Source organism: Sorex fumeus, unplaced genomic scaffold (assembly GCF_029834395.1).
Source record: "Sorex fumeus unplaced genomic scaffold, SorFum_2.1 ptg000086l, whole genome shotgun sequence".
NCBI classification, from domain to species: Eukaryota; Metazoa; Chordata; class Mammalia; order Eulipotyphla; family Soricidae; genus Sorex; species Sorex fumeus.
The window spans coordinates 18,390,438-18,418,205 of NW_026606143.1; the positions used below are offsets into that span (position 1 = coordinate 18,390,438).

General features: G+C 34.4%; 1 protein-coding gene across 3 annotated transcripts in view; it reads left to right on the forward strand.

The window, feature by feature from the left end:
* The window catches only part of DMD (dystrophin), a 2,292,284-nt gene that overhangs the window by 939,579 nt on the left and 1,324,937 nt on the right, over positions 1 to 27,768 (forward strand). For 2 of the 3 annotated variants that reach the window (XM_056131284.1, XM_056131279.1), the window contains 4 exons: positions 1,574 to 1,696; positions 4,161 to 4,298; positions 6,968 to 7,120; positions 7,967 to 8,149. In XM_056131284.1, the coding sequence (XP_055987259.1) occupies positions 1,574 to 1,696; positions 4,161 to 4,298; positions 6,968 to 7,120; positions 7,967 to 8,149 (597 nt within the window). The remainder of the gene's footprint in view (positions 1 to 1,573; positions 1,697 to 4,160; positions 4,299 to 6,967; positions 7,121 to 7,966; positions 8,150 to 27,768) is intronic. The other variant, XM_056131278.1, reaches the window with a different exon arrangement.

The following is a 27,768-nucleotide window of genomic DNA, read 5'->3' on the forward strand; positions in this document are numbered from 1 at the left end:
ACGTACTCGGTATGCCAAACACAGTAACAACAAGTCTCATGATGGAGACGTTACTGGGCCCGCTCGAGCAAATCGATGAACAACGGGAGGACCGTGACCGTGATACAGTGTTCCAACACCTATCCCTTTACCAGTGTCCACTTCCCTCATCCAATAGTCTTTTTAATTTTACTTATTTTAATGACTTGATTATTTTGAAAAAATAGTATGTCAACAGAGATAGAAACACTCTTTACACATTTGCAAGTGTGTAATTTTACACTGGTTCAGGAAGTTATAGCTCGAATTACAAATGATCAATGGGATTTACAAAATAATACAGAAAATGAGTAACATTTTGAAAGAAGCCATAAATCATTTCTGGCATGTGTAGAACTAAGTAGAAGAAAAGAGTTTTTCCACATAGTATGTGAGAGTTATGTCCTTATAAATTGTATTTGATTATTCCCTTCTTTACTAGTGAAGACTTTAGATATTTGGATTTTCCTTGAAAATATATCCTTATTGCCCTTGAGGAATATTCCCTTTAATAAGGAAAGACTAAGTCTATGACAAGAAATAAGGGAATCTGACAGGTAGGCGAAGCAAGGGCACAAACATGAATTCAATCATCAAAACACAAAACACAGAAAGTCATTTCTTAACTCATTTTTCAAGGCAAAGTGTTTAATTCTGTAAGATGTCTTTATGTCATCTATGACTTTTTAGAAGATGTCAGGTATAAATAGTTTAAAGTATTTTAAAAGAAAGAAATTGAATACAAAACAAAATTCAACATAATAAAATTTTATTTTATTAACTTTGAAGTTAATTAAATCTTGTCTACTCTTTTGGATATATATTTGATTTTCAACATATTTCCATTCCCTACTATTCTGCAGTGGTTTCTTCAGATAACCAAACATTTAATTTTATGAGACTGTGGTTAGTATAAATTTGAATGTTAAAGAAACTGATGTTTGTAAGGTTGGCAAGCCTATGCACATGTTTTATGTGAATATTTCTGGGGTCTGGGATCATTTATTTGAATGGTTTTTGCTATTGAGGGAAGCACTCCTAAAGCAAGTTAGAGGCATTGTCTATAAGAGTATGCTTGTCAATTTTACCATGCTAAAATTGTCATTTAAAAGATCTGAAGCAATTGCTATGTAGCTTTTTTTGAGGATAAAGAGGCAATTGTGCATTTCATTCTGAGGTTCTTTGATGAATGATACCATTTATAATGTTTACTCAATGGTACTTATATCAGAAGATGTAAAATAATATCAAATTCCACTTTTGAATATTAACCATTAGTCCTGTCAAATATATGGAAATTGACTTTTGTTGAAAAAGCAGAAGGATGGATTGCAGTATCTTGCATGTATGTTTGGTTCTGCTGATGTTAGACAATTCTCTGTATTTGCATCCTCAGTTATTTTCCTGGTTGTATTTTAAAACATTCATAAAATATAATGTGGAAGCATAATGCATGTCATTATTTTAGCAACAGGAGGCTTGTTCAATGTATTTTTTGGTTTATGTTTCTAATAAAAGTAATTTTGATTTAAATTAGCACTATCTTTTTTTTTAGGCCTCCATTCCTTTGAAGGAATTGGAGCAGTTTAACTCAGATATACAAAACTTGCTTGAACCACTGGAGGCTGAAATTCAGCAGGGGGTGAATCTGAAAGAGGAAGACTTCAATAAAGATATGGTAAATTGGTTGTGATAAAAAGTGTGAATGAACAAAGAGTGAAAATGAATAAATATTTAGAGAGAAATGAGATAACTCAAGTCCCTGCTAAAATGTCAAAGCATACCTTACACATTCTGTGATTTTAATGATTTATTATAAATGTAAAATATTCTTGTTAAAATTTTCTGATGATTGCCAAATTTGTATTTTGTCATCATATAGGCACATTTACAAATACTAACAATCAGCTCAGCAATTGATCTGTGTTATTTGCAGACTTTAAGAACAAATACATTCGAAGGACAAAGTCAAATCAAAAAACAAAGTAGACAATAAATAAAGTTATCGCTCATAGTCGACTGATATTTTGTATGTTTAATGTTTTGGGTAATAGTTTATTTTGGAGAAGGTATAATATGCAAAATGTGAACAATCTTTCTGAAAGTTTACAACAAAGTTGTTTTACCAGAACTTGGAGTAAATAATACAGGCTATGGTGAAAATATGTCTAAATACGCACTGCTTTTTGAATAGGAGTAAAAAGAAAAAAAAAACTATGGAAACTATTCTCCTTCAACCCTGATTAATTGCAGAATTGATTTTAAATTTTTCTTTGGCTTGAATATTTCAGCATCACAGCCTGCATTTCTGCAACACATTTCACTGGTATTTCCCCTCCTTTCACCTCCTTGTCACAGTTCCTTTCCCCCTTTCTCACGGCTGTCACCTCTGTGGCATTCTTCACCCTGAGATTTATGTGTCTTGCTAGTGATTTCTCAGACATGTATCCATACTAGAGATGTCTCGGGCAGTGTTTTTAAAGGACATCAAAAGTCAATATGTAAATGTTAGATGATAGAGCGTTGAAGCCATAGTACTATACCACCAGTTGTAGCTCCCACTGGTATCAATTTGGACCTCCTGGAGCGACTTGCATCAGTCCTCCCTGCGTATGTATGTGGTTGGGTTGCCTTGCCAATTCAGTTCATGGAAAGAAAGACAAGAAGAGACTTTTCAAGGTGCTGAGTCACGGCTAATGGTACTTCATGTCCAAGAAGAAGTTAGCAGGCACCGAGGTGGAAGAGAGTGCTGCTTACCTCTGGGGCCGATCGCCAACTTGGCCCTAAGGCCCTCACCTGATGTAGAGAGAGGAGCCAAGGGGGCTTTTTTTTAGTTTGTCCGCTTATTTCTTGTCCTCAGCAATGAAGGGGGAGTGCTGTTGACCTTCAAGTGTGTTTTTTGACATTCACAGATGATAAACATTTAGTCTGTGCTATATTATGCTTTATCTATTTAATGCTGTATCTTTCATCAGACTAGTAACTAACAAATCTCATGGCAGAAAAATCCCATGCATAAGAAAAGAAAATAGTTTCTCAGATGTGTGTTGAAATAGAAATCCGCAGCAGATTTGAACTATGTGAAACTGAATCCCATAAGCGAATGCAAGTGTGTTTGTGTGTGTGAGAGAGAGAGAGAGAAAGAGAAAGAGAGAGGAGGGAGAGAAAGATTGAGATTGAGAGCGATGTGTTGGGGGTCAAATCTAGGGTCTCATAGATGTGTGAGTAGATGCCCTTACACTAAGATACATTCCCAGCCATTTTTGGAAAGTGTCTAATATTTGTTCTTCTTAGCTCGGTGCACATTAGACTTCACTGTAGGTAAAAATCTTCCATCGGTTTTCTTAGACTCTTTAAAGGCCACCCAAGGAGGGGAAATCACATGCTCATGTGTACTACTCTATTAGAAAAGATTTTCAGACCATTTTATTCCAAAGTAAATAAAAGTCCTGGCGTTTAAAAGAATATAGTGCTCAACCAAAAAATTAAAGCTATTTTCCTAATCTTTAGTTTCATATCTATTTAGTGGTGTTTATTTGAAAGTAACATTCATATGTGATAGTTTTACAGCATTTGACAACAATGCAGAATTTTTTTACTACTGCCCTAACATCATCCTGATTTTGGCATTTAAGTTTGAAACAGAAAACAATTGAAATTAATGTTCATTAGAAACATTATCTTGATTTAGGAGTAAGTGAAGCATAATTAAATTTAAGATTTGATGCCATCGAATATTCCCACATAAATTTCTATATTCTTATATGGATTAGTTAGCAAAATAAGTGTCAAGTTTAGTTCTCCAAACTTTTTGCTTTTTATTAAATTCATGATAAAGTAAAGAGAAAGTGAACGCTTCACTGTCATTCCTGACTGGTCTAAACTGATGACGTGCCTTATTGTCGCATTTTCCTTCATGTGCACTGATCAAATGTGTTCTTTGGAACTAGATGGCAGAAACTTTCTTTTGATGGCTAAAGTCCAACATATAAAAGATGTGAGCATAGTGCCATATGATAACATTCCCTGAAAGTTTTACATTGGATTTCTGTCTGTGTTTAAATAACGTGTTATTATCTCTGTTAACGATATCAAGCTCTTTAAACACCAAAATGAAGCCTGTACTTGTTGTTTTTAATCAGAGCGAAGACAATGAGGGTACTGTAAAAGAATTGTTGCAAAGAGGAGACAACTTACAACAAAGAATCACAGATGAGAGAAAGCGAGAGGAAATAAAGATTAAACAGCAGCTGTTACAGACAAAACATAATGCTCTCAAGGTATTAGAGCTAAAATTATAATATACCTTGCCTGTGATTTTTTTCATATGTAGGGTAAAGTATGTTGTGCATAAATAAAATATACTTAATATTGGTCAGCAGAAATACTTTTTTTCATTTTAATAGGTGTGCTTTCTTTATCATTTTAGAGTAGCGCCTTAGATTTTTAAAAATGCATTGCTAAAAGATGAGGATAAATTTTGCATCAGTAATTATTTTTACAGATAATTTGAATGATAGAATTTATAATTTGTGATGTTTTCACGCCTAATTTTCTAATGTTTATATTTATGCTATTTTCAGCTGTCTTGAAAAGACTCCTTAGCTATCACAATAACCTGTCTATGAATTTTAGGCACTCTGTTCCTTTTATTGATTTTATTTAGAGCTCCAGTTATTTTGGTAACAATGTTTGTTTATTAATGATGGGGATTCTACTTACTTTTTCAGTTTACTTCATTTCATCTAAAAGAGAGTTCCTCTTTTCAATTCACTAAGCCTCTTCAAGAGTCGTCTCTATATTGGAATCCTCAGAGTAATTGTGATACCCTTGAAGAAGAACTGACATTCTCATATTCAGCAGTAGAATATAGCTTCACCCCATGTCACTCACTGGGATTTTTGCAGAAGGAAATAATATTGATTTTCCTGTAACAATATCTAGGTGTTTCATAATATGAGACTGGACATCTAAAGAATTTGGTGAAATAACCCTTTTTGTGTCTGTGCCTTGCAATAATCACCATTTTGCATGCATGGCTGACTTTCCAATACTGTTAATTGCAGAGCTATTCATTGTAAATCACTCTTTTTAGACCTATGTAACCATCAAGGTTAATCCACTAGTAGGTGGATAGGATATGCGTTCTGTATGCAAATAAGAGTTTAAAGCCTTTTCCTATAGAGTCAAACAACCAAATAAACACTGCTGAGAATGCAATTACACAATATTGTGCCTGCAAGGAATCCACAAGGAAAGTCTAATTGGCCAGCAGGTGTTCTGAAGGTAAATGCTGATAAATATAGTAAATAGAAAAGGCCTCTTCCTTGAGGGAGTTTCAGGAGCAAGCCATAATGTGCTCAGAAATTCAGAAAGCTGTGTAATTCACACACTTCCAGCTGTGATGGAGCTTTCAGAAGCATCTACACTGGTCATATGATGATATGTGTCCTACTGAACAGCTGTGTTTAATGGTTATCTGGCATATCTGTAAAGAAATCTATATTATAACCTCTAACTATCTTCACACATCACACTGCACCTCATGCATCAGAAATAGAAGGGGTTTCATAGTTGATGACCACAAATTCTTTCTCTTGGTAGAGAAATGAGTCATGTCATGAATAAAGCATGGGTCAGCTGAAATTACCCTGGCTGTAGCTTGTTACCTTAGGAAAATATACAGCATTATATCTGGCTCATTCCAGGCATTTATTATCTTCACAAGAATTTTAGAAATTCAAATAAAAATGTTCAACTATAATCAATGTTGCACCCCCAATTTTGAATGAGATGGGGAATGAAATTCAGATTATTGCAAAAATATGCGGAAAGGAATGAAAAAGCTCCTATATGTGCCAAATTAATCTGCGCCTCCAAATTCAGTAACTGAGTTGACCTGCCAAAAGGCTCAAATTTTAGTTGTTATGGAAAATTTCAGAGAAGGTTAAAACTTTCCAGTGCAATGAATATATCAGCAATTCTATTATACTATTTACTTTGTTCCTGTCATATATGTGCACAAAGCCCTAATCGCTACTGTTCTGAAAAAATTAAAATTTACATTCTGAGCTTTCTTGCTCCCTTGAGTATATCATAAAATGGCATTTCAACAAATTCTATTGATCAGGGAAGACATAGGGAGTGCTTGTAAGTAGCAAGATGATTAATTCTTCCTCCTTTGTTGATTTGTTAAATAAGTCACTCATTTTTCTCATGAGGTTGATTGAAAACTAAGCACTTTCCTTTCCTTTTCAAAGTAATTAATCATTTTGCATTTGTAACATGATTTTCTATGATAAGAAAATGTTGATCTTCCAAGTCTTAATAGAAAAGGCACTTGTATAGTATTCAAATGGTCATTTTCATATACATTCACATTTATACAATTATTATACTTCAAACCTGTACACTTTAAACTACACAGCAGCACATAACAGTTTATGTCTTAGCTAAGATGGCTTTGTTTTTAATCTTAAAATAATAATGCCCCCCAGACATTTTTACAGGGGTTTCTAAAGCCATGAATGCTGTTTCTTTAATGTAAATTCAAAATTTTGTTGACATGCCAAATACTGATTATATAAGCTTTATTACAGTACCTATTTAAAAGTGAAATATAAACCTACTAAGTTTTGTACAAATATATAGTTAATTGTTTATATTAATATATTTCACATGGACATCTCACTATGTGTTAGTTGATTAACTATAGCAAGTTTTCCCCCAAAATTTAAACATGTCAAGAGAAAATACTTGAAATGGACTCGGATTTCTTGTTTATATGTTCGTGTAGATAATTTAAAAATTATCTTTCATGTCTAGCATTTAAATGTGGACTTAACTGAAGTTGTACAAGGTGAGGGGCTCAATTATTTTTAAATAACTGCAGCCCTAAGTCTACTATACATATATATTGATATTTTAATAATATCTGCACTATGAACAGGATTTGAGGTCTCAAAGAAGAAAAAAGGCTCTAGAGATTTCTCATCAGTGGTATCAGTACAAGAGGCAGGCTGATGATCTCCTGAAATGCTTGGATGACATTGAAAACAAATTAGCCAGCCTGCCTGAACCCAAAGATGAAAGGAAATTAAAGGTAATGTTATTTCAGAATGTCAATACTAGAGTTTATTACAGCGATTTAATTTTTTAGCTTAACCTGTGTGAGTCATATTTAAAATGTTGTTGTTTCTTCAATTAGCATTCTGATTTGATGTGTCTTTATTGTATTGTGTTTTGTTTTAGTAAATGTATTGTATTAAGTGTATTCTGACTGACAATGTTAAACAAATAAAAAGTTTTCTTTTTAGACAATGTAAAATGAATTAAGCAATGTCATGTCTTTTCCTGGTTGGATTGTAATTGACTTTGTGTATCTTTGTTCCAGATGAGCAAATGACTTATCAATATATGGATGACTCCTTCCTCATGTTAGCACATTCATTTCGTTAGAGCAACTTCATACATCATTGTATACTCTCTATAGATTTATTTGCATATTGTCCAATGATGTCTTTTTTTGTTATTTTCCACTTTTTCTTTGCTTCATTCTGTTGAGTTTCTCAACACTTTAAAAGAAAAATAGAATATTCACTTACCCCTTAAATTAGATTCTGTATGAATGGTTCATCGTTAATAGTGAGTAATCACTCCAATTTGGATGAATCTACCCTCAAACACTCAAGCAGTTGAGAAGAAAGAGTTAGATCAGTTCAATTATTTTCGCCATTAGAATAACTCAAGCTGAGCATTCAAGGGATAATTGGAATTAGATTTGAATGCTTGGGTGAAAATAAACAACTCTGGCTTCCATATTTGTAAGTTATGAGAAGTGACAATAAAATGACCCCTATGGAATTTCTGGGAGAAGTATGTGCTGCTTGCAGGTTGGTTGATGTGGTTAGCTAACTGCCCTGGGCCCTGTATTGATTTTGCTCAATAGGAAATTGATCGTGAATTGCAGAAGAAGAAAGAGGAGCTGAACGCAGTGCATAGGCAAGCTGAGGGCTTGTCTAAAGATGGGGCCGCAATGGCAGTGGAACCAACTCAGATCCAGCTCAGCAAGCGCTGGCGGGAAATTGAGAGCAAATTTGCTCAGTTTCGAAGACTCAACTTTGCACAAATTGTGAGTTGTTACTGGCAAACCACGTAGGTGCTTGCAACTACTTCTCTAATACAGAAGCTTCTATTAACAAAAAGAAAAAAAAGATCTGGGTGCAATTTCAAACTTCTAATATGCATTCTGAAGTGAGTACTTCACTCTCACTTTGGACTTTCGTTAACACTAGTGGCTAATTCTTTAGATTAAACCCATTACTAGTTTACTGCCCTTTGGAGAGAATCCCCAATCAAAGATTTTAAAGAAAAATGCATCTTAATTTCTTTTGCCACATCATTTTTTCATAACATTGGCAATGTGGATTTGTCAATCGACCATACATTTCCTTCTTTCAGTGTCTTATCGAAAATATACATTGCTTTCCTAAGATCATCTCATGCTAATTTTACTTTACCAATGTATACTTGACAAATAATACTTCTTTTGTGAATCCTTTTTAGCTTGCATAAGGCCTAATTGACTTAAGGACTAGTCCTCATATCAGGTTTAGCTATGTAATGGGTTTAGGTTTATTAGAACAGGATGCCTGGTGAGATGGTTGATAATTGACAGACATCTGGAAAATACCAAGCGATGTGTCTATGAAATATTACGAACCAAAAGAAAAAGAAGCGACCGCTCTTCTTTCAGAAAACTGAATGGAAAATTTGTGATTCCTTTTTTTGAATAGGGCTATTCAAATGTGTATGCTGGTTTTCTGAGTTGTTTATTTGTAATGGGGCATAAACCATAGAGGTTTTTCTAGTACTATTTGTTCCTGGTTTGAGAGACTATAAAGTGGAGAGAAACAGCCACTGCTCTGTAATTTTGTAAATAGACTGCAAAGAAAGATGGCAAATCTAGAAAATAAGTCTTTATAACTGTCTTAGGCTGAATCAGATGCAACCAACAGCAATTTTGACCTGTGCAGATAACAATTTCATTTGTGTCAACTCATAAATAAGTCTAAAAATTCTTTTGTGACGTTGTCAATTCCATTTAATACAGATTAGTAGTAGTAGTACGAGGAGGAGGAGGAGGAGGAGGAGGAGGAGGAGGAGGAGGAGGAGGAGGAGGAGGAGGAGGAGGAGGAGGAGGAGGACGGGCAGGAGCAGTAATAGTCTCAGTATTATTATCGTTCTCTTTGTTTTGGGGGTGATACCCCATGGTGCTTTGGATGAATTCCTGGATATGAGCCCAGGGATTGCTCCTGGTCGGACTTGGAGGACAGTGTTGCTGGGGATAAAATCTAGATAGACACATGCAAAAGAAGAGCCCTGCTTGCTATATTATTTCTCGGTCTTCCTCAGAATAGTTTTTATTGAAAGAACTTTACTTTGTGAAATATGAGTAGAGAAAGAAATATAAATATATATTTAAGAGTGAACACAGGCTTCTAGAGAAGGAAAAGCTTTTAAACATGTTAAAATACGTCTAGGACATGCCTTATATTTTATTTTCGCAGAATATATGATAATATATTTAAATTGATCTAACAGTTGAATTTTGTTAATACCAAGGGAAATGTACTGCCTGTTATTGGCACTTTTATTTATATATTAGAAAAATCCATGAATATGTATGCTGTTTTTTGAAATCTAATACCCTAAGATTGAATAGGAACTAAATATACTGTGAAATTGGGAGAAGTAATATAAGACATATTGAAGCTTTATTACATTTGAAGTCCAGCTCTAGATGACTGTACATTTAAGTCTATTATACTTCATATTAGATGTTAGGAATATTATATGTCATCAATTACTCAAGCTCATGCTTACAGAAACTCCATGTCTGCAGATAAAAAAGTCGTCTGAAAAATTGAGGCGGCCATGAATATAAACCATGAAAAATAATTTTTCTTTAATTTAATAGATAATTCAGAATGTAGTCATTTATCTTGAAACATGACTTCTACTTTCTTCATCACAATTTCTCTCATAGTTTTACAAAGCTCATATATAGGATTAAAATTTTTGTCTGCATAGGTAAGGTATAGTTAAATAAACAAGATATCAAAATTTTCCATAAACAACCAATGTAAATGCCACCAAGCCCCTAAATATATCAAGTCCTTAACATTCCTTTTAAAACATTAGTAGTGTAATAAAGTAGAGTTATGTAGTTCTATAAAATCTGAAGCACCTAGTAAATACTGATTTATATTTCTGATTATCTTTTTAATTTTATGTCTGAAAGACACAAAGCTCAAACTTTCTGAACTGGGGAAATTTTTTATATTAAGTTTTGGTTTTCTATGATAGTAGCATAATTAAAGTAAGAAGAAATATCAATTGAATACTGCATCTTTATTTGGCTTTGAAATTTAGTTGTATATAAAAGTTGATAGATGATATCTAACATGGACACTTATGCCCCACTTATTTTTTAAACATATTTTACTTGTTAGAGTTATCTTTGTCACTTATTCTACACTGACGCAGTTTGAGCATGCTAAAAATGAAAAGTTTTCCTACAAGTTGGACTTTAATTCTACACATACCTGAATGAAGAATATCTTTGAATATTAATATTGGTCATACCACTAGAGACTGCTAGCTGTATAATAATGGGCATATATGAGAGACAGTCCAATTTTCTTCATAAGGATAATGCTGTTTGTAATGGAGAAATGTGGTAAAATTTTTAAAACACTTGCATTACAGGACCTTGTAAATATTATCTACATATGTGTAAACTGACACTTGAAAAAAGATGGCATAAAATATTTTATATTTCTTTAAGTCATTGAAAATCTCAGTAAGAACCATGTATTTAAAGTAGTAACATTTATATTTTTAAGAAAGATGTATGGTTTTCAATGTTTCATATCAAGCAACTTCCAGTTTATCTTATCATTTTTGTTGCCTAATAGGTAGCTCAAACATAATGTAGCCAAGTGAAGAATGATTGATGTTGTCCTTCACATAAATTTTCTCCAAATGAATTTTCTAGGTGCCAATAGTTTTGCTTTAGAGTGAGGTAAAATATCTAACCTTACATCTGATTCCTCTTTCCTATTATAGAATACTTATAATTAACTTCTAGTTCTTTTAGTGATCCTACCTACAAAATATATCTTCAGTTTAACCATTCCACCTTAGTACTTCATTGCAGAAACCCTAGCATACATCATAATCATCTAATATCTTGCTTATAATCTTCCCCTACCTACACTCAATGTTCTCCTTAAGACAAAAATATATCCCAGAAAGTAAGTGATTTTCTATCAAATCCCAGATGCTCAACATACTTTCAACATAATCCTCTGAGCTACTACATTCAGTGATCTCTCCCTATCATTCCCAGTACTATGAATTTATCCCCCATTTGCTGTTCTCCTGCCAGAGACACACACATTTCTTCTCTAGTAAGCACACTATTATGTTTTCTACCTCAGAAGCTTTGTATTATATTATTTTTCCATGGAATACTTTTTACATAGATTCTTATAAAGGTGCTATAACTTGAGGTTTTGTTTAGGAACAATGAAATGTTTAATAAAAATTTGACATGTAGTCAGTACAGGTAATAATACATAGTTATTTTTATTTTAATAATTTATATCGCTTATGATTGTGCCAGCTATGAATTTATGATGTCTGTCCAAACAGTAGGTTTCATTACAATTTCATGAGGAAGGGTATGTGTTTAATGAAAGACAAAGTTCCTGAAACTTAACACCGAATGTGGTATAGGGTACTTAACACTGAATGTGGTATACAGTATATATGAAGACATTTTTAGTAATGTATTGCAATGAATAACTAAATTATATGCTATCACAAGGTATTTCAATAACATTCAAGGTAAACACTTTCAAAATAAAGCTGTTTCTAAACTGTTGATAGTTAACTTGGTTAGAGTCACTTCCATTACAAAGAGAAATGTATTGTTATATGTTAGTTCCTATTTGAATAATTTTGTAAAATACTTGGTACTCAAAATATCCTTTCAGTTCATGAAAAAGAACAACATTTTAACCTTAAAAAGAGCTTTAATGTTTAACTAGTTTTGATTCTTCTAATAACCCTCTTTAGGGTATTTTCATTGATACTTTACAATATAGAAAATTTAAATGAAATGAATGAGGTTTATCCAAGGGTACGCATGAGAAATTGAAGACATTAAATGTGATCTCTGTACTTCCCATATGGAAGTTCTTTTAAAGAAATGAAAAAATTGTAATGGTTTCATGCATAAGCACTGAATTAAGTTTCATAGTCTAGAACATCTGAGGGCTTTGTGTTCAGCAACACTTATTTCTACAGGGCTTATAAACCCTGGAGATTTTCACATCTCCTTGGTTGCTGTGAATAAGGTGGGGATTTCATTTCAGTTTTATGGACAGATTCATATGTTAGAAGTTGTGAATAACTAGTGTTCTTCTGGTTAAAAAAGTTTAGGCTGAGCACTGCTCTACAATTAGGATTTTGATATCCATGAGGCATGGATGTGAAAGGGTAGTAATCACAGAAATGACTGCCATCACCTATGAAAATTAATATTCAACCTAGATTCTATGCTCTGATACGCATTTGTTGGCCCGTTTTCTTTTTATCATATATTGGTAGCTAATGAACTTGGATTCTAAAATAAGTGGGGTTGGGGAGGGGATTTTCATGCCCAGGTTTTTTCTTTGCCTTGAAATAATATCAGAGTTTTTGAGCTGTGAATGCAGAAGCCTTGGGGACTTAAAAGATATAAATAATTTATCACTTTGAGATAAAATGTTCTTTGTAAACAGAATTGTCACTATAAAACGTAATAGTGGCTACTAAGTGAAATTAATCGGGTTATAGCTGCTTCTAGAATATTCCTCCTCTCAGCTTCAATATTAAAGTGAATGCAGTACAAGATTTTTTTCTTGATTGTGGTAAAAAATAGTTGAAATACATTTAGATTATAATTTTTATTAGTCATAATCCACATACAGGTTATTGGGCAAATAGGCTATTTTTATATCTGATCAGTTTATAAAAAGATGAAAGATGGAATCCTTCATTTCAAATATATGAAAATCTGAAAATGATCTAATATACTCTCTAATTTTTGAGGGTTTTGAGCTTCATCCAACTGTTGCCATGGCATACTCTTGGATTTGCACTCAAAGATCCCGTGTTGCAGGTTTGAAATACCAAATGGGGTGCTCATACAGCATCAAGGTCAGCTGCTTTCCAGGCAAGTGCCTTTCCCACTGGAATATCTCTGACAACAAATGTTCTGATTGTAAAAACTCATTTGTATCCTCTTCCTATCCAACATTGACTTTTCTTTTTCCTTTTTTTTTATGTAGGAGTACTGCTATTTATTCAGCCACTGATTAGCTTATTGAATTGGGCATGAACTCCACCTTACTTTTTTTCATAACTTTATTTATTTTTCTTCTTATGTTTATGCATTGAATCACTGTGGGAAAAGTTACTAAGCTTTCAGGTTTAAGTCTCGGTCATACAATGATCAAACACCTCTCCCTTCACCAGTACTCATTTTTCACCACCAAGAACCCCAATATACCCCCACTCCCAACTCTCCCAATGCCTGTGAGGCAAATGATTTCCACTTAACTCTTCTCTACATTGATTACATTCATTATTTTAACAAAAGATGCACCATGATTGTCTAGAATTTCCGCCCCCCCCCCCCCCAACAATCAGAATTACTGAAAAGGCACTGTGAAATACTCTGTTTTTTATAGATGGTTATGGGAATCTTATAATGCCATATAATGATTTTGGATTTCTGCAAAGAGCCAGATAATTACGAGATTGGTTTCTGTGTGTCTGGTGTTATGGCTGTGCTTTTTACTTCAGGGCAAACTTGTGACCTCAGTAGGGCGTGAAGGATGAGCCAGTACTGCCCCCTTTCCCATGAGATTGAAGTTGCCCTGTCACCGCCGGCTCATACTTGGCTTTCCTATAAGCTCTGAGGCGGTGGCCACCTTGCTACAAGGGGGGGAAAAGGCGGAAGGGAGCAACACCCTTTCCTTCCCGGGGAGGCATGGCACCGTAGTTTAATGCATGGTTCATTCACTTTTCTGCTACAAGCTGCCGGGCTCTGGATTAAGTCCTTTTGCCTCTGGAGCCATGGCCGTGCCTGAGAGCCGCTTCTGGGGGACAACCTATGACCTCTGTAGGGTGTGAAGAATGAGCCGGTACTGTCCCCCTTCCCATGAGACTGCAGTTGCCCCATCAACGCCAGCTCATACCTGGCTTTCCAATAAGCTCTGAGGTGGCAGCACCTTGTAATAGGTCCAGATGCATTTCTGCCAAAAGCCACTGTGTTTCAAAATTTGTTTCTGAGTCTCTGGGATCATGGCCGTTAATCAGCTTGATCAGGAGCCAGAGAGGCCGTTTGTAGGCAAGCGACTCGAGGTCTTACTGGGATGGGGAGGAAAGGGCCGGTTCCACCCCCATCTGGTGAGGCCCCACGTGTCTCGTCACTGCAGGCCCAAACCTGAAGTCCAGTGGCCTCTGGAGGATGGCGGTCACCGGGACGCCAAGGGGAACAGACCAAGGCACGAAACCTATTTCCACTTGGAGTGGCCCAGTGCCAGTAACCTACTGCAGGAACAGGATACATTTCTGCCAAAACCCTTTGGGTTCTGAGATTTGTTTCTGAGTCTCTGGGATCATGGCCCTTAAGCAGTTCGATCGGGAACCAGAGAGGCCATGCCTCCAATTATATAGCTGAGCCGGAGGTGGTTTATGGGTGTGTCTCCCACATACCTAACTTTTGGCCGTTTACTTTCTTGGTAAACTTTGCCCCAAGTTTTTGGGGTCTGGCCAAAGGCACAGCAGCAATTTTGGGGAATCTGAAAGTCTGATGGTGCCATCAGGCTGCTGATGCACTCAACTCACAGGTACAGATTGACCTGCTGGTGGCACCATACCCCCTCACCATTAATCATTAAAAAGTGTTTTAAATGCTTAGTTAAGCTCACAATATATAGTAGAACTCCCCTTCCCCCTAAGTACCAGAAATGAGCATAAAATTTTAAATATTACTGAAAATAGATTAAAAAGGCATTATTGTTAATTGAAAGTTTTAAAAGCATTTTAAATAGAAAATGGGTGGCCTTAAGGACAGGGGTAGGGGGTCTTGGGCATTTTGACCGTGATGAAGATACGTAACTTTGTACATCAAAACCATAAATGTTTACACTATTATAACCATGTTACCGACTTACAAGAAAACATGAAAACTAAACAAATTATGAAAACCAGAAAATGTGACCTTATATAACATAAAATATCAAGCTATAATTAAGACTGCCTGAACACTTAAGTTTCCAGAAGGTAATGGAGAAAGTGAGTGCTTTTCACAAATCTGATCCATCTGCCTAGGATTTTGGCTAAAGAAAAATATATGTGAACATTAAATTTGAGGAGGTTGGAGAGATATTACAGCCAGTAGGGAGTTTGTCTTACATGTGGCACACCCAGATTCATTCTCGACTTCCCATATTGTCTCCCAAGGGCCAGGAGGAATTTCTGAGTGCAGAGCTAGGAGTAACCCCTGCACATCTCTGGGTGCGGCCCCCCAAAGAAAACAAGAAAGGAAATAAGGAAATTAAAACTTAAGTTGTGGTGTCTGAGTTTATACACTAAATACAATTTTTGAGACTAGGGTTAACCAAAGTGGGTGATTCTGCCAAACTCCACCCCAACTGCAGCGGTTAATGGAATAACACCAGGAGATTGCAATGCCTAGGAATGTGGACTGCAGACCCTTCTGCTTGCTCACTTAAGGAAGGTAGAATTCAGAAGGCTGGAGCAATAGCACATCAGGTTGGGTGTTTGCTTTGCACGCGGCTGACCCAGGTTTGATTCCCAGCATCCCATATGGTGTCCTGAGCAACATAAGGAGACCCTGAGTGCAAAACCAGGAGTAACCCCTGTGTATTACTGGGTGAGATCAAAAAGAAAAATAAAAAAAAGAAAGAGAAATAAAGAAGGTAGAATTCTAGGTTGGTTTTGATTTTAAGAATCTTTTTGAGAAAATTATCTGAAAAGAATCTTAGATCTCAAAAATTTTCTGGGTTCCCCCCTAAAGAATAATGTGGTAATTCACTTTTTAGTGGAAAGTCCCATAGTAAAGCACAGAATATTGACTCACCACAAAATTTCACAACCCATTTATAGAAGTAATATGATATAGCTCAATTACCTAATTTATCAACTAAGAGACTTAGTAGCACATGCACTTGATATTTTTTTATTAATTTACTCTAAAATAAACCATATCTATCAAAACATGAATAAAATAAATTTATTTTGAGAACAATTTAAAAACATAGGTGTTATGATGAATCTGTCTTAAAAACTACATAACACTTCTAGAAATGAAAATCGAATATTTTAGAGAAAAATATATAATGACATTTAGTTAAGATTAAAAAGGAAATTAGAAAGATACTATGTCAAAATTATTAGAACGGATATAAAAAGATCAAATATGAAGAGTGTGATAGCCTGGAAATATTATAAGAAGCTTTATATCTTTTTTCTTAAATTTCAGGCCACACGCAAAAGTGCTCAGGATGTACTCTTGGCTTTCTCCTCAGGGATCACTCCTTGTGGGGCTTAGGGTGCCATATGGAATGCTGGAGATTGATGTTGTCTGCATGCAATGTGAGCTCCCTGCCTTCAGTAATAACTCTGTTCAATGAAGCTTTATTCCTAGTATAAAAGGAGAAGGCAGAGAGAATATGGAGACTGAGGGAGGAATCAATGACTAAGGACTCAATACTTCTCAGAGCTTACTAAATCCTATGCTCACAAAGATTTTACAAATTTATTGGCATCCTAGTCAGCATAGTTCAAGTCTATCAAATAACAGAAAATATTTAGATACTTTATAAGATATATAGTTCCAGATATATGTGTCGTTAGGAATAACTAGTTGAAGGATGTGAACAGATAATAAACTGATATATCTTCATGAAGTTCTAAAATATATTTATTGTGGTCACTCAGTTTGAAAGGCAAGACGCACAAGTCCATAGTTCACTCTGCTAAATATTCTGACACACAAAAACCAGAAATATGAGGTTAAGAACCAAGTGGGGCCAAAGCCCAGGTCTTAAAAAGGGTAAAAGAAATGGGTAGTCTATCATTATATGACTGAAACCCAGGCACAAAAATTTGTAAATCTACAACTGTACATCATGATGATTCACTAATAAAAATGTAAATAAAAAATAAAAATAACTTGATAAAAACAAAAAATAAAAGAAATGTATACAATTTGAAAATGAACACATTTAATTTCCTGTTAGGAAAACTGAGGGATGCCTTCAATGTATATATTTCAAACTTTGGAAAATATGAAGGTTGGATAATAATGATAGGGACTAGGAATGTCAAATCAAGGAAGTCAAGTTAGGAGTAGAATGCACAGAGCCAAAGCAATATTTGAAGTGTTAATTACTTTGACTTTTCCCAAAACTAATTAGAATGACTCTACTCAATTTGGGAATTGAGCACTTCTCAAGCAGGACTTTTTTTCTTGGGGCTGTGCTATGCTCAGGACTTATTCTTGTTTCTGAGCTCAGGTAAGCACTACACTTGTTGTCCTTTATCTCAGCCCACAGGGGAAAAAATAAAGCGAAATAAAGTGTACTCATATACTGTCATAAGTCCCCAAACAGAATTTTAAACACTGCTGAAGAGACAAATTTCTCAGCAAATAATGATACCTCAAAGGACAGCTTATTTTAAAACAGTGGCAAAAGGAAGAAGGTGGTAAAATACTCCTATATCTCTAGAGATGAAAGGGAAACTCCCCGTGGATCCTGAATTATATACTTGAAGAAACTGTTTCATGAAGACATTAATCTATCGCAATTAAGATATTTTCAGTCTGAGAACTTTGACTTTCCTAGCAGAGATTCTCACTAGAGTGTTTTCACAATATTATTACTTTTCTGAAGATTTTCCCACTGGTGTATTTATTTAATTAATTTAATTAATGTATTAAATTATCAATCTATATATCTTTATACTAGTTTTAAACTATTTCTACATCCTGCATTATCACTAATGATATAACATGTTTTACTTATGCTACTCAAAAGTTTTGTCAGCATTTTAATGGACTATTAGATATTCTGTGTATAAAGTTGTCTTTTTAAAAAGAAGGGAAGTGATCCTAAATTAGCCATTTTAAGTGTAAGGAAAATGAAGACCAAAGAAGCTGACAAAACCAGAAAAACCTAAAGAAGTTTTTTTCCATACAAAACTGTCTTATTTGTATGCTAAGCATAAATAGGAAAAAATATTCTGGGCATCCATGCTGCTCAAGAGGGATTTGCGTTATTATCTCTCGTCAGATTCATCTCAGTTTTCTGGGTGTTTCTTCCCAGCTTCAATTGTTGGTACCTTTTTTGTCTCCTTTGATTTGAAACACTGACCTGCTTGATCTTTTAACATTTTCTGTTTTCTTTCTAATCGCATAGCTTGCTTTTTTCAGTGAGTTTTATGATTTGAATACAGCCCACTTCTTTTTTATAACTACACCACTACAATGGAAGCCCACCCCTTGCAAAGCTTAGACACGCAATCTGTAAATATGAATACAGTATACCTATGTCTACATCCAATGAGATCTTTTCCATGTGTTCACTTTAACCTTAAAATGAAATCCTGAATCCTTAGATGAATTGCAAGGAATGTATGACCTGTTCCCTTATTATCGCTGTGATCTTACTTCACATTACAATGTTCTATATACTCTGTCCCACCTCTCCTGACCTTTCTGCTGTATCTTGAATTTGTCTGGCGTGTCCCCATTGTATGTGTTTCCTGTACTTAAAAACACTTTCATTAAATTTATGCTTAGCTCATTTTATCTCTGCCTTACAGTCTTTCAGGTTTTACTCAAAAGTACTCTCAGTGAAACATACACACACACACACACTCACACTCACACTGACCCAGTACCAAATGTATTTTTCCCTCCACAAAATGTGTTACTGTTATAGTAACTGAAGGCCTTCCAATTCAGAATGTATTGTCTAGACCTGTCCCAATGGTGTGTCTTCAAAATCAAAATCACACACTTGCAGAGTGTAGGTATGTGGTATATATATATTGAATGAAAGAATACATTACAAATCATCCTTGATCTTTCTAATGCTTAGAAGGATGGAAAATGCTTAACGCATATTATTTCATTATTGCAATTAATATATTTAGACAATAAAATTGTTAAAGAATGGGAAAATCGTTGGAATCACTCTGAAATCAAGGAGCTGAAGTCATAGTACAGTGGGTAGGGCATTTGCCTTTCCGACTACTGATAAAGATTTGACCCCTGATAAAGATTTGAGCCAAGCAGAAGTGATCCCTGAGTGCAGAGCCAGGAGTAAGCCCTGAACAATACCAGATGTAGACCCAAAACAACAACCAAACAAACATAAAAGCAAAATCAAAGTTTTTCAAACATTATTTGCGTGGACCAACTTTAGTAAGAAACTGAATTCTCATTGGACTTTGCCTTTCTTTATCATTCTCGTCTTAAACTTTTAATATATAAAAAATTGACTGTCAGTTGCAATTTTATATTCTTTCAAAAAAGTAGAATTTTTATAAATAAGGTTAAGATAACATTACTTCAGAAGTAATACCCAAAATGACTGGATCTAAAAAGTATAATAAATCGAAACTATAAAACATATATTAACATTGATTATTTGCTTGCATTAACCTCTAGAGTTATTGTATAGTTATAACTGTGATATGTACATCATTTTCTATGTTGTTCATCTTCTTAATGAAAATTAGGGTGATAATCTACAGACACAATTCAGTGTATAAGCAAAGAGAATGTTACTTTTCTAATAGTGTTTACTATATTAAATTTTTATTGAGTAGAACTGTAATCCTTTTTTTTGAAATATTGATGGTAAATACATATTTTCATAAATATATAAACAACACTATGATGCACTATTGTTATGTACAGTTTTATTAGTAATTTTCTTAGTCAAACTAGAGTAAATATAAGTAATTTATGTCCAGAAAGTAATTTATTTATAAATTTAATATTTTCTTTCCTGAAATGACAGTGTTTGAGCAATTATCACATTTGTTTTAATATTTTAGAATATTATTTTACCTCTCATTGTTAATAAGGACAATGAGCAAAGCTTATCTTTTCCTAATGGAAATAATTATGAAGACTAGGTTATTTTGTTGTGAAAAACAGATTTTCTGAGGCAAATTTGGTATGCAAGAATGAATCTTTGCTACTTCTTACACTAAGTCCTTCAACAACCTCCACAGACTAAAATTGTTCAACTATCATATTTTCCCATAAAAATGAATGAAATAGTTTCAGACATTCAGTTAACAAAATATGTGTTGCTGTTACCATTTTTGTATGGAGGAGCACTGTTTTGTTTATTACCTTAGTTCATTTCCTTTTTTATTCCATTTTCATGAGAACCTTCTAAGAATGAGAAGGATGTAGTAAAATGAGAATTCTACACACTTACTAGGACTCTATAAAGGAACTCAAGTTTTATTTTAGATACATTGAATTGGCATTTCTTTCATTCAGTAAACATTTTTTCTAGTGCCTCCTATATGCTAGACAACACGAAACGTAAAATGAAATAGACAAATCTCTAGCAATCATACAAAAGACATGATATTTGGTAAATATAACTCATACAACAAAGAGGGAAAAAGTATAAGAATCTGTACACAGCAATTTGACCTCCAACCATAACACAACAATAAGAAATGCAATTTTCTCCTCTCTAAATTTGCTTCCAAAATATGGAACACCAGCTGGAAGAGAGCTCAGAAGGCTTCTGCAGTGGAGTTGGAAATATCTTTCTGAGCTTGCCTGGAACAACTGGTTAAAAATAATTAAGCCACTCATACCATCTGTGAATCATTCTGATTCTTCAATGATTACTTAAGACTCTCATTGTATGGAAAATATTCTGAAAACAGATGAATAAAATTAATTCAAGTGTTTAGCTTTTCAAACTTACATTTTCATATAATAAAAATGGGGTACCATATTTTCAAGATACTACATTATCTGATTTCTGGGGCTCTCCTTTACTACCAAGTGGCTTTTGATCTATTAGGATGTGTTCAAATTTTAATTTTATTTTTTGTAATTCAAATTAATTTAAGCACAGATGGAATTTTTTAAGAAAAGATTTAAAATTGTAATGTTTATTCGTTATTGGATTTTAGTGCTGTACTCAATAACTAAGAGCCAATTCTCTAGTGCAGAACTAAATGAAAGCTTAGTCTGATTGCATTATCAAAATTAAGACCATATGCTATAATCCTGAACATTTAAACATTTAAGTGGCTATTTCAGTATGTGTTAAGCAAGGGGCAATTATATTTGGTATTGACTAATTCACGGATGAACTCTGCATGGATGCAATGTAATCCACAAATCCATATCTGAACATGTTTAATATATTTAGGTTAATTTGTATTTTAGAGGCATTACTGTAATCAGAGTTTTGCTGGATAGCAATGCACAGGCAGTTATTGACGAGACAAATTAACTAAGAAAGTTTTCAGAAGATATATGCAAACAGTTGTCTGTCATAGTACATTCTTTGGAGGGGTGGGGGAGAGGGGCACACATGGCGATGCTCAGGGATTATTCCTAAATCTGCTCTAAAGAATCAATCCTGGTAGTATTGGGGGATTCTATGGGATTCCGAGGATTGAACCTGGGTTGGTTGGCCATGTCCAAGATTTACTGTCCCTTACTATTGTGCCTGATATATGATCTCTTTGGCCCTGACACAGTTACATTCTTAACTCACAGAATGATTGGATGACAAAGTATGAAGTTTTTATAAGTATATTAGTCTCTAATGTGTATGACTCCCTTTGGTATTTATACAAAATCCATAATTTGTGGTGATATTAGTATCTATATAATCACAAACATACAAGAAAAACTAGAATAATGTAATACATCCACACTGTGTTTGAGTTTCCTACCTCATAGGTAAACTTTCCTATACTCTGTATGGGAGTTACTTTGAGATTTCCTATTGACTGCCAAAAGGTTCTCCTTTAATTAAAGTTGACAAAATTGTTTCCAAGTAGGACCTTTACTCTTTTATTTGTCTTCATTTTAAGAATCGTGACTTTAAGAATCTTGGCCTGCCAGTCTGCTGGCAAGTCATCTTCCAAACCTTAGAGTCATATAACTTTTATTTTTCATTGATAATAATATTTTTATAATTTTTATTATTATTATTTTAAATGGATCACCATAATACTCACTTACAGACTTAAAAACTTTTGTGGCCACTTAGCCCCTGTATTTCAAACCATAACACCTGTTGGAATATAGCTCTAAATATTTTAGGCTTAGCACTGGTTTGTTCTTTCTCTCTTGCGACAGAGAGCTTGTTTATCAGGTTATATCCATCACAGTGCTCCTGAGAGACTCCCATTCCTTTGTTTATCTGTAACCTCTTTCTTTGTGCTCTGCTTCCCCAACCGGTCAATAACCTATATCCCCTAATCAGACTCGGTTAACTTGTAAGGTCAGAACCTTCTAAGAACACTGGACTTGGATTGATAAGCAAAATATTGCCTTTCTCTTCTCCTTATGTCCTTTTACTTCAGGGCAATGTACTTTTTGTATAGACACAGGAAGACAGTTAACGTTATGCTTTTGTAACTTGGGAGTTAATTGACTCTGAATAATATTCACTCCTGTGCATCTGTTTTGTTGACTTAAGCCTTGGCTGCCCTTACTTCCTAGCACCCCAAAGGCAGGGTCCCAACAAGGGACTGGATGGACCCAGGGCAAGCTGTGAGCTGCCCTCGCATTGAAATGGATTAGGCTGAAGAGCCATGATACTTAACTATAAGTTAAGAACATGATTATGGACAGATTCTGTAATGATCCAAAAAGTAATAACTTTATTAGGCCCCTGCTAGGGTTAGGAAAGACTAATCAGGCCTGAGCACTCTAGTCTGAGATCTATAGCTAGACTCCCCCAGGAGAGCCATCCTATAAGGTTAATATATCTCTCACTGTCTCCATACAAAATGAGTAATACTATTAATGTTTATATGTTTGTTGGACTAACGACTGGAGAAACAGACCCATAAATGTTGTTTCACCTTTGGACTAAATGAGAATTTGTTCTATAAAAAGCTTCCCCTGAGGGAAGGATTTCACCTCTGTTGATTGTATGACCATACCTATGTGTAAGCCCCAACCCTTCGTGATTTGGGATATAACAAAGACTGTAAGAATAGGCTAGGGGGAATCAGGGAGAATCAGGGAGAATCAAGGAAAATCAAGGAGTATCCAGGAGAAGTATGAAGAAGGGAGCAGCCTCCAAGAGGAGGAAGTAAAGAATTGGGAAAAGGGGTAGAGGAAGAGGAGTGGAGAAGAGATTGGTATAACATACAACTGACACCAACAAGCCTGGTCCTCATTCCCTACTTTGTCTGCCCATTACCTCAGCCACCCCGGGTGGGGGAAGCTGTGTGAGACCACCAAACATGACAAGAGAGAGAGCCGCTGTGGCCTTTCATATTTATTTTTGAATACACAACACCCAAAAGGAGAGAGAGAGTTATATAGCTTTAAACATAATATCTGATGCAGCTCACGTTTCCTGTCATCCCTTCCATCAAGCTCTATAACATTAGCTACATTAATTTTAATAACAGCACACTTCAATCTGAAAGTGTTAGGTTTTTCTTTCCCTTTGTTGTCTTGTTTATAGCCTGTCTTCTACCATTAGAGTCTTGACACCCTGAGAGCAAATATTTGTCTCACTATCTAGTGTTTTCCTGCTCTACGTTGTACCATGGAACAGGTGCTCAATAAAATAGCTAGGTTTAATGAATAGATGGAAGGTGTCTCTGTGGAATTCCCTATAGTTCAGAATTATTTTATTCTGTGTTGTTATGTTAGTGGGGCCCCACTCAAGTCTTCCAGAATCCATGTTTTCACTGGTTATTGAGATGAGGGAAAAGCAAGACTATTTGCTATAGGGATTTTGTCCTCGGGTTTTGTTTTTGCTTTTGATCCAAACCAGGAGTTGCTTAAGACTTACTCCTGGCTCTGTAAAAGGGAATTATTCCTGGTGGAGAATTTATCTTTCCTGTGGCTAACCAGGGTATCCATAGCAGCATGCTAAATCCCCGGAGCCTCACCAGGAATAATTTATTAAAGGAGTTCCTTCTCAATGGATAACTAACTGCAGTTAAATGGGGAAATAATTAAAAAGACCTTTCAACTTTTCTATTTCTTGTAATTGTTTTCTATATCCTTTATTAGAAAATGCGAAGGTTGGAAATTTGTGAGACTCTCTGACATTTTATTGACCCATGCAATACAATGTTATAAATGATCAATTTGGAGGAACTTATTTACATGAAAGACCACCATTCCTGCCAAATTTCTGTTTTGTAGATATTTTAAGAATAGAAATGAGCTTTTCTCATTTAATTGATAATAAGCAAAGGAAAGCTCCAAAACCCATGATTACTTCCCATTTTCATGGCTTTCCAGACAATAAATTCTGGGCCCACAAACATTATCCATTGGAATAGGACTCTGGAATAATTTTGTTATTTTATTTTATTTTATTTTATTTTTATTTATGACAGATAAAAAGAACAGCAAATGTGCATAAGGAATGGACTTAACACATCCTAATCATGTATGTCTGAATATACATCATAAATATACCAGAGTATTTCTTACTTGTTTATAAATATTATAATCCTTTGGATTTGCATTCTTTTTTAGACATAGAAATTTTATTATAAATTACATGGTAGCGTTATTTTAATCTGAAATGTAAATTAGCACAGGAGGGTTACTTTTCCTGTGATTTATCAAAATGAAAAATGGAAAACATGGGATTCTCCAATTAGAAAAAATATATTATGCTAATGTTGATTTGCTCAAGCGGGCCCAGTAACGTTGATAAGTATTTGTTATAGTTCTTGCTTCTGAAGAGCTATAATACATAATTTAACTCTTCACAATTAAAAAAATGCTTTGATATTCATATAATTCTTACAACCTAAAGTTTAGATACAAAAAGTCAGACAACTTACATGTTCTGAAGCATGTAGAGAAGTGAAAAATTGAGAGTCAATTTTTTAACGAAAATAATCTGTTTTATGTTAGCTTCTTTTATAGTTTTTTTTTTTTTGGTTTAACTGAGGCCTCAGTTAATTATGCTTTTTAAATATATGATCTAAAATATATTTAAACGATGGAATGAAAACGGATTTGAAGAGTTAAAACTCTGAAAGACACTTGGAAGAACAATACAGTTTTAATTTGGAATTCTTGTTATGGGAAAACAAAATGGTAATTATTTTATGGAACATTGGCAGAGAAGAGAATATTTCAAGAGAATATATCTCAATTATCAAGTGGAGCATATTAATTCCAATGTGTCCTTAAGCTCACAAAATCCTAAGGAAGACCAGTGAGAGAGCTATCATATTTTGCAAAATTGCATGTAGTTTTTAATATGTATCATGAACACCAGTATTTTCCATACATGCAGCTGCACCTCATTTATTCAATGGTCAAATGGACATTATGAATTACCTGGAACTCAGACAGCCAGGAAAGTGTAAACAGTAAGAGTAGAAAGTCTGGCTATCCACTAAATGGATATGTTAAAGTTCATCGATTCCAAAGCTTACCAAACTATCTTATCAAAATTCTTCACTCTCTTTAGATTTATTTATATATTTTTGTTTTATTTCTGTTTAAGTGATTAATTTCCATTTCAAAGCATCATGATACGAGAAAATACCTGATATGGTGTCTGTCTTCTTGAGTTTATGAAGGCATATTTTTTAACCAAACATATGTTCTATCTTGGAGAATGCGCCCTGTGCTTGGAGAACCGTGTGTACTCAAGCTGGGAGTGAGGAAGGTCCCATATATGCCTGCTAACTCCTGATCATGGAGACACTTGCCATAAACCTCATCATCATGTTCTCTCCTTATCCTAAGTAAATTATAAGTCAAAAGGAAAATGGAAGAGTAAATGACAGAAATACAATATAATTGCTTGAACCTGGGGCTGAGGTAAAAGTGGCTTGTATAAATGTATATAGGGAAACTTGACTTTGAGAAACTCTTCAGTCACACAGGATGGAAAGATTATTTGTACTTACTGCTATATACCACTTGATTTATGCCCAGCATAGATCAATTATTTCATCAGTTTATTCCCATTTAAAATTAGGTAAAACGTCTTTAATCCCTAAAGTAAGTTTAAAATGTTTAATACATAATAACGTGTGACATAACAAATTTTATAAATTATAAATATTATAGACATCCAAGATAGGTCTTAATATTATGGTATCATCCATGTTAGCATGTAAATATGTTATATATGAATGATATGTATTTGCATATATGCATTTATAAACATACCATTTGAACCTAAAAATGCCTCTTTACTTTGAAATGATAATTTGTAAATTTATTTTTCCTCTTTAATTTAAGTTCCCAATGTTCTGGTTTACAGCTTCTCTACCTTTCATTTTAAAAGTAAAATCTGAAGTTGTGTAATTATCAAACTCATGCTTTGCAGAATTAGGTGGTGCAATTTTGTAAATAGCCCTATTATCATAGCTCAAGGTTTTTAGTGCCTCTTCAAATTAAGGGCTTTGGTTAAAAATTACCTCTGATGTCAAGCGAATGAAATGAAAAACGTTTTCAGCTTAGCAAAACCAACTCATAATGTATGGAACACACTGAATCAGCCATTTACAAATTGCAAGAAAATAAAAGCAATGTGCCATTGCATTGAGTGCTCATCCCTTTAGCAAAATACTTGCTCTGTAGGTTTTTTTATTAGTTATTTTAATCTTAATTACCTGACTTCAAAATTAACCCATAAAATCATTCAAAAGTGATCTAACTTTGCGTTTACTTATATAGAGTACTGTCTTTCCTTAGCTAACTTCTCTTTGGAACCTCAAGCCCGATGCCTTTGCTTTCCTTCCTACTGATAAGGGTAGCTATCAGTCACTGCTAAGACTTTAGTCAATTACGTGTGACAGTAACTGCCCCTGGATTGTTTTAGGTGATAATGTAAAATTTATTCAAAATGTGTTCATCCTGCCTTCTTGGGCATTTTTCTTGGTCTTTGCTTCTGCAGGGTTCAGACTTGACTAATTGTGTAGTGTGTTTCTGTTTGTGTGTATATGCTTTCCTAGGACTTAGAGTGTATATATATGAAAAACCTGTTACCATAAAATCGGGCAGAAGGTACCTGGTTACTCCTAGCAGATTCCAAAAAGATTGTATTTTTTCCTATGCACTCTGTCACTTTGATTCTACCATTAAATGCTGGTTCAGAGCTCTATATGAGTCTTTGAAATGTATTGCAATATAAGGATAACAGTTCAATCAATACAAAAGTATATTAAGGAAACATTAGTACTCCCATTTCTTCCCAAGCTGATTCTACTCTCTGAAATGATGTTTACAGTTTCGTATTTTTTGTTTAATATTCAGTGTTTCTTAATCATTGCATATTGCAATATAAATATATGCTTTCCCTATTTTAATTATCACTCTATCCAATGTTTTTAAGTGCATTTTAAGGATTACAGACTGTCAGAAACATCTTGTGG